The following is a 14,970-nucleotide window of genomic DNA, read 5'->3' on the forward strand; positions in this document are numbered from 1 at the left end:
GGCCATCCAGTCTTCTGCCCGTGGGGCCCCGCTTCGCCACCCCTACGTCGGTCAGCGGAGTTGGCGTCCTCACGGCCACCATGCGGGGTTCTCCGCGTCACCTCCCGCCCCTCCCTCTCTCCTCCTTCACGCCTGCCTGTGTCTGGAGCACATCTTGAACCCATCCCAGACTTGCCATCCCTGGCCACTGTCTCCGACACGCCTGGCATCCTGTGGGGCTGAGCACGGCAGCCTCTGGACAAGCCTCGGACCCCTCCTCTCTCCCTCAGGACCCCAGCTCAGCGCGGCCCCAGGGAAGCCTGCAGGTCCCGTGGGAAGCCTAATGGCTCAGGTGGGAGTCGCGCACTGGGGAGCCTCCCACCGTGGTCCCTTCTGTCTTGAGTGCATGGCCCCCCCTTGGCTGCACTGGGAGCTCTTGGGGGCCAGAACCATCCTGTCCAGTGGCGCGTCGTCTGTGTTTCTAGGGCAGCAGTTGCCAACGGAATGCTGGACTGCCTGCACCTGGGCGGAGAGGATGACTGACGGAGGCTGGCCCAGAAAAAAATGGAAAAAAATCTGAAGTCTAAAAAAAAGATACCCGCCCCCGAGGATTCTAATTTTTTCTCTTTGTCAGTTCTTACGGTACTGTAAAGAACTCCACGTAAGTATTTAGAAATGGCTTCTGTGGTGCTCGGGAGGGCAGTCTCAAGGTTGGTGTGGACGGGCTCATGTGGTGAGCCCAGGAGCGGCCTGACCCCCGTCTGTGGGAGAACAGCCCCTGGTCCTACTAGTTCGACTTGTCCCGTGGAAATAAGGAGTCGGGAGAATTCCCCAGCCAGGGAAAGGAACTGATTTTCCACTTGGGAGGCCCATCCAGAAAAATGGCATCAGGCAGGTCTGCCTCAGAGGTCAGCGGTGGTCCTCATGCTGCGCGCACGGAGGGCCCGAGGCCCACCTAGGGTCTCGGCCCGTGCGGCCCGACACGGGAGCAGCAAAGCCAGGCCCGGGCAGGTGCACAGGATGGGGCCTCCGGCAGGCGGGCACTGCCCTCTCAACTCCGCTCTCTGCTCGGGCAAGTCGGTGCCGGCCCACAGGGGTGCGTCTTCAGTTTGCCAGGCACCGAGCTGACCCCGGGAAGAGAGGAGGAGGCCATCTGCTCCCCGCTTTCCTCATGGGGGACCGGGCTGATGGCACCCAGCGGGGCGTGTGGGGAGGGAGGGAGGCTGCGTGTGCTGGTGCGTGCGAGCGGCTGCCCGGACGGCGCTCGGGCACGGAAGCTGCTGCGTTCACGTGGCACCTGCCCCTTGCTCATGTAACACACGGGCCCGGCCCAGCGCTCGGAAGGTTCCCTGCACGCTCACAAGGCAGTTCCCAGAAACGTGGGCTCCTTATTCTCAGCGGCCCTCCGAAACCTGGAGGCCCGAGCGCTTCTAACAATGTTTCATCTGAAAATGTCCAGCTAAGCCTGTTTCGAAGCCTCGATTGCTGCTAGGGACATCTTCGATCTGACAGATTTGCGCCTCAAGAACTCCGAAGCGAGCCGTTTGGATGGGACGGGCCCCAAGAACTCCTCTCAACAACCCTGGGTCGTCCTGCTGCGCCCCGGCCAAGCTACTCCGTGTTGCCTTCCAGAAACTGTGTCTCAGGTCACAGGAACATCCTGACACACCTCAGGCTCAGAATCGGGACCTTACACTCATCGGGCCACTGCTGAAAATGTGCCTTTCCCCTGAGCAACCAGTACGGTCCTATTTAAATGGCAAACATCGTGTGCGGAGGAGAAGACAGGAGACGTGGACATCCTTTCAGTTCCAGAATAAGCGTAGCTGTGTTCACCAAAAACTATGCGTTCTCAGAACCTAAGAGAAGGCGTCTGATCTCCACCCACTGATTCACACTGAGGCTCGCTTGTGTGGAAATGTGGGGACAGCCGTGACCCGAAACGGACCTTATAAGCGAAATGCGGTAAAATGCACGTATCAACACCAGCTCTTCCGCACGGAAGTCGGGCCGGCGGGCGAGAGGACCGTCCCCTCAGGGATTCGCTCGGCTCTGCAGGGAGGGGGTCCTATCTGAGTCCTCTCGTGTGGTTTGTGAGAGACGAGGGGACAAGTGACTTGCCCGAGGTCCCCAGCAAGTCAGAAATGAAAGTGGGATGGAGCCCAGCCCATGTACTAGGGAGCCGCGCTGCGAGAAGCAGCGCTGAGTGTGTGCCGGGGGGCGGGGGGCAGTCGTCCTGGGCCATCGGCGGGAGGGGCGCGGACAGCCCCTGTGGCCGGTGTGGACGAGAAGGGGTGGGGAGACAGGACCGAGGTTGGGCTCACGGACACGGAATGACAGAGGCACGTGGCTGACACAGACAGAGGCGTGGGTGTGCGCGGCCCCACAGCGTTGGCGGAACACGGACTTACTTTCCGGAGGGACCCTATCTTTGTGCGGGCATCCGGACAGACTGCGGTGATGTGGGTAAAGCCCGGTTACGTGGCCGGTTCCATCACACCCCGGGGTGGGACACTTGCTCTCTTTCTTTTCTGCTCTCGAGGGATCTAAAAGCGACAACAGGTGTCAAGAGAATGAATCTTTTACGTTCAAGACAAAGGAGACTCATCAACAATCTGAAGAAACCTCGATAAATAAAGAAAAAAAACAAACCAGGGGTCGGGGACAGGCTTGACATAGAGCTGGGCAGGTACTTCTTTGGTTTTGGGTGATTTTTTTACCTTAAACAGAGCAACCACGAATCACAAAATACTTCACTTTCCTTGCTGGTGGGGTGGGGAAGGCTATCCCTACCTTAGCTCCCGAATAATTGTTTTCCCGTGTGTTACATGACAAGCCGTGTTGCTCAAAGAAATCAACGTAAATAAGGATGAGACAGTGACCTTCTCAGAGAGCAAAACCACTCAGCGACCCTCCACGATCTCTCCATGAAATTCAGCCAGGGGCACAAGGCCATGGGGACGGTCTGCCGTGCGTGTCTGTCTCAGCGAGAGCTCCCGGCAAAGACGCTCTCAGATGCCAAGTTTTTTTTTTTGTTGTTGTTTTGTTTTTTAATTTTATTTATTTGACAGACAGAGATCACAAGCAGGCAGAGAGACAGGCAGAGAGAGAGGGAAGCAGGCTCCTTGCTGAGCAGAGAGCCCGATGTGGGGCTCGATCCCAGGACCCTGAGATCATGACCTGAGCAGAAGGCAGAGGCTTTAACCCACTGAGCCACCCAGGCGCCCCTCGGATGCCAAGTTTTACCGCTGCTGGAGGCTGTCATCTCGCAGCACGGCTCCACAGTAAACCCAGATTCAGAGATTTTTCTGAAAATAAGCTGAACTCTTAGAAGGCACTGTAAGCAAATGACCAGAATGGTGGAAATCCCACTCAACAGGGGAGATGGGCAAAACAAATAAAAAAATTAATTAAAAACAAACAAACAAACTTGAGAAGCTGCTGGAGCAACCATTTGTTTTGATTTCTTCATCTGTCCTGGGAACCAGAGGAAGGATCTTTCAATGCCGTGCATGCATACGCCGCATTAAGGGCTGAGGGTTACACACAGCCCCACCAGCTCTCTGCAGCGCCGGTAGAGGAAGGAACAGAGCAGACTTTTGGACAGCAGTTGGATGACAAGTGCCAGAAGGGCAAGCTATCGCTGGTAAAATTATTTCTATATCCAGAATGGACCGCAGCTCATCAATGTGCAGAAAGTAACTCCAGAAAATATTTCTACGGCAAAGCTCAGACCGGGCAGTAACAAAAGTGGGCAATGCACTATTTTTGAGACAGTTTTTGAAAACCAGTTGCACAGATCGTCAGTAAGTAGTGACCAGGCTGGTTTGGTGGAGGGAGGGTCGCTTAACATCTCCTCAGGGGGTAACACTTCCCTATTGATGTCTCCCTAACCAGCCAATTGTGACCCCAAGAAAGTGTGCGTTTGGCTCCAGCTCTCGGAACTTCTCAGAACTCTTACGGACTTTCTTCTTAAGTCACACATGTGAACTTGGAATGGACGAAGGGCTCATAGGACTACAGAAGCAATTTTATGTTGATATATATAAAAAAAAAAACTTACCCCCTTTTCTTTTTTTAGCTAGTGTTTTATTCTAGGTAATCTACTTTTCAGGTCCTGAGTCTGTGAATTAGGGCCATGCTTGAGGGGCAGACCGGATGCAGCTGTGGGAGCCCCTAAGGCAGCCTGGGATTCTGTTGTGGCCGCTCTTTCTAAATGTCTTAGCGGAGTTTCTCTTACACACACCATCAAAAAGCCTAGCATTTTATTGCCTTTTGGGTAGTTTCATCAGAATATTAGTATGATTTCATTAATGTAAATATAAAATAGTAAGTGCATAGTAACAGTTTCACAGGAAACTATTTGTTATTGAAGATCACAAGCCAAATGTAAATAGTGTTTAAAAGGTAAAAAAAAAAAAAACAAAAAAAACCTGAATTATAACTATTATTCATTGGGAAATGACTCTCTTTCATTAGTACACTTACAGCTTCCTAAAAGTTACGTTATATCACAGATGTCCGAAGTGTTCTGAAGCTGAGTGCAGATCTGTACAGAGATAAGGGCTCAAATCATTTCAGTTTTGGAGGACACAAGGGTATAATCTCCTCTCGATGCCACTGGCCGCCGCCATCCCCTCCCCCGCATGCTGATTTCCGGAAATCCCAATTCACCTTGAAGGCAAACAGTCAAGCAAACACAAAACAACCAAGCAAGCAAACACACCAGCAATTCAACTGAAAACCCCCGCAAGAACGCCTAGGAAAAAAAGAAATTGGGTGCTGGATTTCGCTTGCTCCCCTTCCTCCCTCTCCAGTGGATGCTCGAGGAGAAGGACAGAGGAGTTTCACGAGGAACTTCTTTTGCTTTGGCTCAAGATTTTGGAAAGGTTGCTCCTTTATAATTTAACCATTCTGCGCAGATGGTATATCAATGAGAATTTGTACAATTTTACAACAACGAAGCTCGAAATGAGGATTATGTTTTGTGGTTGTAGGAATTGTCCGTTGACCTTGTTGGTAAAATGTCACATTATCTATGTATCTATCTATCTATCAATATTTATAGATATATATTTTTAAGTAAGGAGGGCATTAATCTCCTTGCCCCACTCTGGTGTCCCTGCTTGGTTTGAATAAATTGACTCTGACCGTACCCATAGAAATGCTGAGAGAGACCGGGAATGAGCTGGGAATGAGTCACGCGAAATGGAGGAAGAAATCTACAGAAACAGGTAGAGTCAGGAATGGATGCTTCTGACTCATTCCGAAGGTCCAAACCCCAGTCCTTCCCCCGGTTCAGGGAAAAGCACATCTCAGATTTTGCTGCTCTTTCCCTCCCTTGCCCCCTGTACCGAAGGGAAGCAAGCGGTTTCAGTCGCATTCCTTGCAAGAAACAAAATAAAACAAAGTAACAGTCACAAAGCAAATGAGTGAGAACCTGCAGGAAGCTGCAGGGTGCGAGCAGCCGCACGAGGCGAGGACGCCAGAGCGGCCCAGGGTCTGTGATGCCCAGCGAGCCCACACGTTCCCAAGTACAGCGCCGCCTTCCTCGCTGCCCGCTCTGCCAGCCGCGAGCGAGGACACTATTTCTTCCTAAAAAGGTGTAATTCCTCCACAATCCTCAGCTACCCAGCGGCAGAGTTCTGACACAGCACACCGCAGTTTCGGACACCCGAGCCGTTCCAGTCTTTGCATCCAAGGCAAGCGGGTGGGCTAGACCCTGTTGCTTTTAAGAAACGCCCCTTCCTGACCCGCCGCCCTGCCCGGGGCGGGGGGTCCCTTCACCTCCCGAGATGGTGATCAGTGCTCAAGCCCCCGCCCAGTCAAGCCCCCGATGGGCCTCTGGCCGAGGTCCGTCTGCTGCTGGGCTCTGGTTACCATGATGCCGTAGGACCCACGCGTACACATTGAGAGGAGACTACACACCCAGGTCACAACACACGAAACAGCTTCTAGGATTGCTGGAGGATTCTATGGCAACTGATTTTCAAACCAAAGTCCTGAACCTCATCATCAGATCCGCAGTGAGGAAGCTCAGTCTTTAGAAGGAGTAGAAAGCAAGAGAAAACAGAAGATCTTTTTTGGTACTAATAAGGAGGGATTTAAGGAATTACCAGTTTCATGACTGTTTCTGACTCAGTTCTTATGACCGGGACACGCACAGTCTCCAGGTTCTCCATGGCGTGATATCGCCAGCAGTTTGCGTCACGCGTGGACACGGTTCTTACTGCCAACGTGGGGCCCTCGTTCAGCGTAAGTGCATGCGCTTCGGAGAGGTACTGACCGCGCACATGCAGGTCGTGTGTGTTGACGTATAAAGAGACATGCACGTGTGGGCCCCCGTTTCATAGGGAGAATCTGCTAGAAGTCTCATTTGGGGTGGTTTTGAGCGTTTTAACATAAAGTACGTGTCATGACTGTTTCCACAATGGGATGGAATCAGTGAGCGGGAATGAAGGGACTCAAGAAATCACTACTGATCTTGGCTCGGACCCGCCACGCCTGGCGTAGCCAACGGCCCCCACTACTTATTCTCTCTCGATGACTGATGTGAGTCGTTGCCCTTGTCCTATGCTGTCGGCCATTCTGCTACGGTTCCGTTTCTATCAGGGATGTTTTCTATGGGGCTTTCATCAATAACCGTCATCTGGTGATCATTTTATAAATCATGAGGCCACCGACCGAACCCAATACATACAACACGTGTTTCATCCCTGACTGGCTGCTGGGTGAGCCCTTGACACTCCACCCGGACTGCGGCTCGCGTGTGAGAACACGGGCTCGTGCTACTGCTTCCTATCACGTGACGGGCTCGTGAGCTAGCCCGGTCTCTCCAAGGTGAGCGTCTCCTGCTGAAGTAACGGGTGACCCGTCTGCTCTGGTCATCGCACAGGGAGCCGCTCTGTGCATTTCCCCGACAAATACTGTACTGGCTCTCCAGAAACACTGGCTGTAACGCTGCAAGCAACCCTAAGAAGTCTGCACTTGTGACATGGTCGAGTGTGATGCCCCGCCCCTGGTGGACCCTCACCGGCATCTTTCACCCTAGCTCCTAGTTCAGGAGACAACTTACGTTAGGTAGAAATATTACCTTTACCATAGTATGGCTTTTTGACATGGCTGTCACTGGACTTAGGCTTCCTCTCCTCCCCAGGAAGCTGTCTTGGCGACTGCTCCTCGTACGACCGCACATTGTCCCGCCTTCCGGCCTCCATCGCCATCTTGTCCCTCATGGCCTTCGCTCTCTCTGTTTCCAAAGCGATGGCCTTCTCCAGGAGGGTCAGGTTCCCCTTGGTCATGTCAAAGACCTCCTCGGACCTGTCCGAGTTCACGGAGGTGGTGTCGTCGTCTCGTTCGTGGTACCCGTCCTCCTTTGCACAGCTGGAGAAAGTTCTAGACCTGGGGCTCAGCTGCTCCTCGAGCCGCATCAGGTTCATCATGTCGGAGTAGTTCCTGTCCGGCGTCCGGCCCGCGAAGTCGTCCTCTTGCCGGACGTGCTGGCGGACGTTCATGTTCTGCGGCTGGCCCCGGTCCTGCGGGTTCGTCTCACTCAGCTTCCGCGCCAGGTCGAAGCACTGGTTCCGGAGACACTCCAGGCTGCTCAGACACACCTCCTCGTCGCTCTCCTCCACCATCTTGTCCACGAGCCCGTTGTTGACGGGCTTGCCCAGCATCATGTAGTTCATGTTCCTGCCGTCCTGCTGCGACAGGGAGTCTGCGTACGCTCTGTCGCCGAGGCCCTCCGAGAGCACCACCCCGTGGCCCTGGGCCAGCAGCTTCAGCGAGTCCACCGTCTCCCTCACCACGTCGCTGTCCAGGTCCAGGCTCAGCTCGCTCTTCCGGCCCAGGGTCTCGTTCCGGTCGCTGCCGTCCTCCAGGCTGGTGGACGTGCTGCTGTTCATCTCCGACTCCGTCCTGGCGCGGTAGGCCGCGTCCTCGGCGATCTTGCCGAGGTTCAGCAAGGACTTGGCCACCAGCTCGTCGTAATTGTCATACTCCTCATTGTTGTTGTCGTCCTTCTCCGCGTCCTGCATGATTCGAGTATTGTGACAGCTCATTGGATGGTCTTCTGCAAAGAAGATAAAAAAAAGGGACAAAAAAGAAAAGAAAAGGAAAAAATGGCTAGAACTTGAAGTTTAGTTGCAACAGCACGGAAAGCAAGTCAATGCACGTCCGACCCCGCTCACCGCACGCGAGGGACTTAGGTCCCGCGGGCAGACCGGCTGGCAGTGCAGCGCCGAGGGCGTGGAGGCCACCCAGACCGCGAGGCCACAGGAGCACTTGCTACAAACGACCAGTTTCCTCAGTTACTCTGAAACACACCAGCGTATGTGGGAAAGGTAATTTTAAAATATTAATTTTTCATTCTAAATTTTACAAGTGACTTTTGTGTTTTATCGGCTTTGTCTGCCGGCAGCCCTAGCAGATAATGACGCTCGTCCCACCACCAGGCTCTCGGAGGGTCACGGACTCAGTCGCTAACAACTCTTCAACAGATGTTCGCAGCAATTGCTTTTAAATTGTTTTTCCCAGAGATGCCTGGACAGCGCCGTGGAAGGCCTCGGGCTTATGCCGTGAGCCCTATGCCTCCACGGGGCCTTCAGTACCAGAAGCACATGTTTGGGCCGAATTCAGCTCTTCTGAATGTTCTCCCTTACAGACAACCTACGGTCTGCAGGGAAGCAGCGGGGACGCACAGGAAGAGACCTCTAACCCACGGTGGCTCCCGCGTGTGCGTCTCAGGTTGGAGAGAGACGGAGGGAAGAACGTGCAGTGACCCAGTGTCAGCGAAGGGCAGGCCTGGGGTCGGGGGCGCACCTGGGGGCCATTCGCAGCTGTGGTTAGGGACCCCGGCACCCCGGCACTTGCCTGCCTCCAGCCTCGGGAGCAGGTAGAAATACCGTATGAACGAGCATTATGTCCAGTCACAGAAAAAGATTCAGGACAACTTGCCAAAACACCGTCAGTTAAAAATTACACAAAGCCCTCATGTTTCACCCAAAATGTGTTCTGTTTAATGCTCAGGGAATATTCAGGACGTGCGTCTCTCTCTGCTGCGTGATCACTTCATGGATATTCCAAATACAGGTACTACACCGTGGGCTCCGAGACGCCCCCTCCCCCAGCCCTCGGACTGGGTTTGGTTAACCCCACGCCATGGCCACATCCACCTCTTTCTGTGATTAAAAAAAAAAACAAAAACACGAGGAAGAATAGCTCTGGCTTCTGAACGTGCTGACGAAATGAGCTGTGCTGATTGGCACCTGGTACCTGTTCGCTGACAGCGGCGTCGGCGTCCCTGGGGCCTCCGCGATGGGTGTCAGGCCGTTCCCTCAGGAGAGGCATTGGTTGAAGGAGGTCTGGGGACCCACATGTCACTAACAATTCCGGCTGCCCCCACAGCAAACCAGCACACTCTTAGGATCTAACACATCTGTCTCAGTGTCAGCAAGTCAGGTTTGCCGTACCTTACAGAGCCTCGCTAGTTGTATGAAACAGGTACTGTCTCCTTTCTCGAAAATTCCTACACATCGTCTTCTTTAGTATAAAGACACACGTGTTCCCAGAGAGCAGCAAAAGAAAGAAACCCGACCCGGAGAGCGCCCTTGGAAATACAGGGGAACGCGTCTGAGTGGAAGGCAGACCGTGTCCTTGGGCAAGGCTTCGAGGTTTCAAGAGCGGAAGGCGATCCTGTTCTACGGAAGTCCTGAAGGTATGAGAGTCCCACTGGCCTCTCAGTTTACACACTTGGTTTTTATATCCATGGGCTGTGACCGGAGGAGCAGCCCCTGGGGGCCGGCCGGGCCTCGCTGCCCCATGACGTATGACGCGGAGTCTGGCACCTGCAAGGAACCAGCGACGACAGGAACCTGCACGGACGTCTGGAAACACAGAAACAACATCCTGGGACTCTGCAAGACGCGTCAGAGAAGAAATCGCCGTCAGGCACGTGTTATTTTTATGATTTTCTCTTAACTTCCTCTTGTGAAACACGACTTATCCTCCTGGAGAGCTCGGGAAGGAGGAGACACACGGAGGAGGGAATAGGAGGCGAAGGCCCGTGTCACCTCCTGGCTCCTTCCAGAACCGAGAAGTGGAACACGGCTTCCGCCCCTGTTTGCAAGCTCTTCCCTCCTACCAGTTTACTTTTAGGTAATTTCAGTTCGTTCTCCACAGCCTCAATCCTGGGATTATCTTTGGTTCACTTGTCCCAAACAAGGACTGGTTTTTGCTGGATTTCTGAGCTTGTCACAGCCCCCAGCCCCAACGCGCCACCCAGGGAAGGAGTACCCTTCGCCTTTCTGGGCCCCGGGCTCCTGGTCCGCCCCGTGCGGTTCCTAGCCACCCGGCCCCCTGGAGACACAGCAGCCATGGTGCTCGACCGGCAGCTGAGAAGCCTCTGGGGGAAGCAGGGCAGCGCCACTGTCTCCGACGGGCCTCCCAGCTTTGGGTGGCGACAGTTGGCAACGGAGAGCCGAGCTCACCCCCTGCTGTTCGCGGCATCAGAGCGAAGATGGACCTGGAGCTCAGGAGTCTGTGCCCGCCCAGGTCACTGCTCAGCTGCTCGCTACTCGTGCAGGGCTGAGGGCTCCGGGGCCTGGCCCCTCTTGGGGAATGTGTGCAGGGACTGGGAGGACGTGCCCAGTGAAAGCCCCGCAGGGGGAGCGCCCCGTACGCATGCTGGCCGGGCACAGGAGCCCATCTGGGAACAGGCTGGGGAGCCGGGGCCCGCCCGGTGATGCAACCTGCCCAAGGTGTGGCTCTTCCTCCAGACCCCCTGGCTCCATGTCGTCTGTGGCTGCGTGGCCGCCCCTGGTAAAGGTGGGAACGGCGGCGGGTGGAACCGTGCCAGTGGCCGGAACTCCTTGCAGCGTAGTGGAATTTCTCAAGTCTCTGGCATTGAACTATTTGAAAACCTTCGTGAAAGAAAGTCAGCTCCTCACGATGTGGGCCGCTGGAGGGTGACCATCAGTCCTCCCCGCCACAGGCAGTCTCTAAACAGCCACCACGAACCAGCCTACCCCAGGGATCAAAATCACTTGCGGTGCGCACTTGGAATTCTACCTCTGGTTGTGGGCTTCCGGGCAAAGCACCCTTCTGCTTCCGGGTCCGTCGTGCCGGGCTCGCACTGCCGTAGGTCGCCTGCGGGAGTGGGCGTGAAGCATGGGTCAGACTCATCTCTGTGGTCAGGGGCCAAAGCCGGGGCCCGACAGTCCGCACATGGAACATGCCGCCGCGAGGGCTTCAGGACTCAGCTGGGCTCCTTCCCCACGTGCCCAGCGTGCCGCCCGGAGAAGGGGAACTGATGAAAACGTGTAGCTTCACACGATACGGAAGACCGTGACTGTCTAGACAGGGTTGGGGAGGACACCCACGAATTCCAGTGTTCTCTCCGTGCTTTTCTGCTGGACGTCTGCGCCCTGCAGGGCCACGGTGACAGACACGAGGAGCCGCTGGCCGGCCGGGGCCCCGGTGCCTGCCTTGCGGTGGAGTCTTGGAGTTTGGACGTTGAGGCGGAGCGTGCAGTCCGGGCCCTGCAGGCAGAGGCCGCTCGGCGGATCGGCCCACGGGCCCCTTCCGTGCCCCCGTTAACTTTCCGAAACGTCGTGGGTGTGAATTTCATCTCCCTTGAGTCAGACGGTTACCCAAAAAACAGCTTAAACAAAAATCATGCAGGATTTCTCCACCTCCAGGACGTCAGTCTGATGCGCATGGAACTCGGGGGACTACGACGTTGTAATGGCAAACACTGGCTTTTTGAGTATGTTGTCTCTAAATAATAGGTCTGAGACACAAATCTGGATTCTTTCAATATCCTGTCTGGATCGTTGCGGTGGTTCTCTCCAGCCTTTCAAATGAGCCGTGGGCGGGAAATACACAACCCATCCCAAACCAAAACAAGGGCAAGGAAGAAACCGCAGAAGGACTGTCAGAAAGCAGAGACACAGGAAGGGCTGAGCCGCTCCACAGGCGACGGGTCACAGGCGAAGGGTCACAGGCCATGGGGGTCCGGCAGCACCGCCCCAACGGGGTTCATGCAATGAAGCGTCCTGGTTGCATAGAATGACATTATTACGTGGGTGTTTCTTTCTGATGACAGAAATAAATGGCGATCAGAACTTATTTTTGACTTGGGAACAGAGAAGCGTGGTAGAATCTTAGATCGCAAGGCCTCTACGCCCTGCAGGGAAGAGAAGTGGTGGCCGTCATCGCTCCCCGGGAAGCGCAGGGCGTCCAGCGGGGCGTTGGCTGGCAGCTGGGCTCAGGGCAGCCCTGAGGCATGTGACCGTCCGGAACCTGCCCGCGCCCTCCCACAGCGACAGAGCCGGGGGTCACACTGCTGCTGACTGGCAAAAGGGAGGCTGTCCAGGATTTTGGGCAGCTCTGTGTCCCCCTGGGCAGCAGCTGGATGGTACAGTCCTCACGACTAGATCCAAAGCTCCTTCTAGATTCTTCCCAGCCAGACCTTTGTTCTTCGTGGTGCACGGTTCCCGCCTTCCGTGTTGGTGTGGATGGTCTGAGCATTTCGTTAGGTCACGGCCACCGGCGCTGGTGTGGATCGTCAGCTTTGCCTGTCAACTCCCGGGGCCTGGCCAGGGGGGTTTCGGTCATTCAGATGCGCAGAGGAGCTTAGGAAATGAGGGCGATCCTGGCCTGACTGCAACAGACCACTGGACTCGCAACACTGTGTCCCTGGAAAGCAGGAGGGAGCCGAGCAGGTGGGGAGGCGGGAAGGGAGCCCACACCCCGGGGTGAGGCGGTGCAGGGGGGCTGGGGAGGGTCGCAGGGCATACAGAAACCACCTCTCCACTCTGCTGACAATGACCTTTCCCTTCCACGTGACCCCTGCAGCCGGCCCCCTTCCTGCACCCACATAGAGGGACGCGAGCTCTCGCCCGTCTGCCTTCGTCTCCCATCCCCAGACGTGCTTTGGGACAGAAGTGGTGTCTTTCCGTCTGAGGTAGAAGACAAGTGTCCCACCCGCCCAGGTGCTGGTTTGTGCAACGGCCTCTTCCCCCAGCGATGAGCACTGGGGCCGGCTCCCTCCCTGAGGTCTCACTCCTGGCCCTGACAAAGAGGGGGAGGGGAGGAACCCCAGGGCCTCTCAGCCACTTCCACCCCTTGTGAGCAAGAAAGGAAGGGAATGCTGACCTGGGAGGGGGAGGCACCTTCGGCCGGAGGACCCCACCTCACATTTCCTAACCAGGGTCCACTGCACAATGCCGTTTGTCTTGTTTCAAGTTTTAGGGGAACTTTCAGACGAGGTCTGCCCGTATCTGCCGCCTCAGCAGTGGCCTCTGGGTCGCCGGTGGCTGAAATTATCCAGGCGGAGACGCTTGCCTGTGACCCTTGTCAGCGCGAGTACAGAAAGACGCTCGTGCCTTCCAGAGTCCGGCGGCCGTCCCCAGCATTATTCTCTTAGGCTCACAGAGAGTCAGTGCGGGACAGAGTCATCCGTACGACTGTATCGAGGCTTTCACATTCGAAGAGCTGTGGGCCCGTTGGCGACCGCTGCCCTGGGAGAGTGCGAGTTCCGTAGCCCGGGCTTAACATGCCCTTACAACGCTCACCCCACCTCCAGAGCTTGCGGATCTCCTGGGGACTCAAACTGGGCTGACCGCAAGGACCGGTTATCCAGGACATACAAAGGTCCGAGGGAGGAGCACAGGCGGCGCTAGGTCCCCGTGCTTCCGTGTGGGTGTGGGTGAGCCGGCTGCTGCAGGCTCGGCCGAGACCCCAGCGGGACGGCAGCCCGACTCCCAAGGAGCCTCTGCCTCCCGGACTTGACCGGAAACAGATCTTTCGGTGGGGGCCGGAGGGGGGCACTGAGTTCACGGATCGACAGCGGATCCTCCGGAAGCGCACATCTAGCGGGAGCTCTGACCCTGGGTGTCCTCCACTGGTTAGCACAGAGCGCGGAGCACAGGGCTGGCTGTCCAGGCCGCCCCAGGGCCCTGGCAAGGACCGTCTACTCTTCCAGAATTAATTTTTCTCTCATTTACCCACAGAGGCAGGCGTGGTCTGATTCTCCTTGGGCTTGTTTTCTCCTTTCTCTCCCAAACACAGGCCGCTTCTCTACCACAGCGGCTCGTCTGAGCCCCAGAGCTCCACACCCTCCCTCTGCACAGAAACAGGGTCCCCTGCACCGCACCCCTCCCCTGCCGGCTCCAGCTGCCCTGGTGGTGTGACGCACTGGGCTCGGGTCTGCAGGCTGCACTGGCGGCTGGTGGCGTGGGGACGTGTCCGGACTCTGTTCGCACCAATAAAATAGTCAGAGTCTCTTTGAACTGAACGTTTAAAACGAGTGACGGAGGACGTCCGGGGGGCCGAGTCGGTGAAGCATCCGAGTCTTTGTTTCGGCTCAGGTCATGATCCCGGGGTGGTGAGATCGAGCCCCGTGTTGGGCTCTGTGCTGAGCACCGTCTGCTGGAGACCCCCGCCCTCTGCCCCCCATCCCCCCACTCACACACTCCCTTACTCTCTCTCAGAAAATAAATAACTAAATTAAAAGAAATCAAATAAAATGAGTGAATGAAATCTGACATAGGATTCCCAATTGATTATGAAAAAACATGTGGATTTCGCCTTTAATTCAGGAAAGTAGATGGCGCCTGCCTGAAGTAAACTGCCCGTACTGGTGAAGGGAGAAGGGGACCCCGGCCCGCGGTGGGACTCGGGTGACCGGCTGCCGGACGGCACACTCGTTCCCGTCGCCGGGAGGGTACGCGGGCCGCTGTGGCCTCCGTCTGCAGTGCTCTCTGTGGGAAGAAGGTGGCCGTGGCTCTGGGTGTCTCACTCTCGCGGGGCTCCCTGGGGAGAGCTGTTCCGCAGTCCCGGACAGAGAGAGTTGCCTCCATCCTGGCTGGCCTCACGCTCATCCTCCCCCGGGCGCTGCAGGTGCGGGAGGTGCAGAAGCGGGACAGACTCACAGACACAGAGAGCGACCACCGGGGGTGGGCTCAGCCTCCTTGGGGTTTGGCGCCTTCC

General features: G+C 56.0%; 1 protein-coding gene across 12 annotated transcripts in view; it reads right to left on the reverse strand.

Annotated features, from left to right (window-relative positions):
- Positions 1–14,970, reverse strand: part of MYT1L (myelin transcription factor 1 like) — a 394,040-nt gene that overhangs the window by 75,321 nt on the left and 303,749 nt on the right. For 9 of the 12 annotated variants that reach the window (XM_045979466.1, XM_045979471.1, XM_045979470.1 and 6 more), the window contains exons 10-11: positions 7,073–8,050; positions 2,391–2,525 (exon numbers count right to left, since the gene is read on the reverse strand). In XM_045979466.1, coding sequence (XP_045835422.1) covers positions 2,391–2,525; positions 7,073–8,050 — 1,113 coding nt within the window. The remainder of the gene's footprint in view (positions 1–2,390; positions 2,526–7,072; positions 8,051–14,970) is intronic. The other 3 variants (XM_045979474.1, XM_045979472.1, XM_045979469.1) reach the window with 1 other exon arrangement.

The sequence above is a fragment of the Meles meles genome, chromosome 15 (genome assembly GCF_922984935.1).
Source record: "Meles meles chromosome 15, mMelMel3.1 paternal haplotype, whole genome shotgun sequence".
In the NCBI taxonomy this organism is placed as follows: Eukaryota; Metazoa; Chordata; class Mammalia; order Carnivora; family Mustelidae; genus Meles; species Meles meles.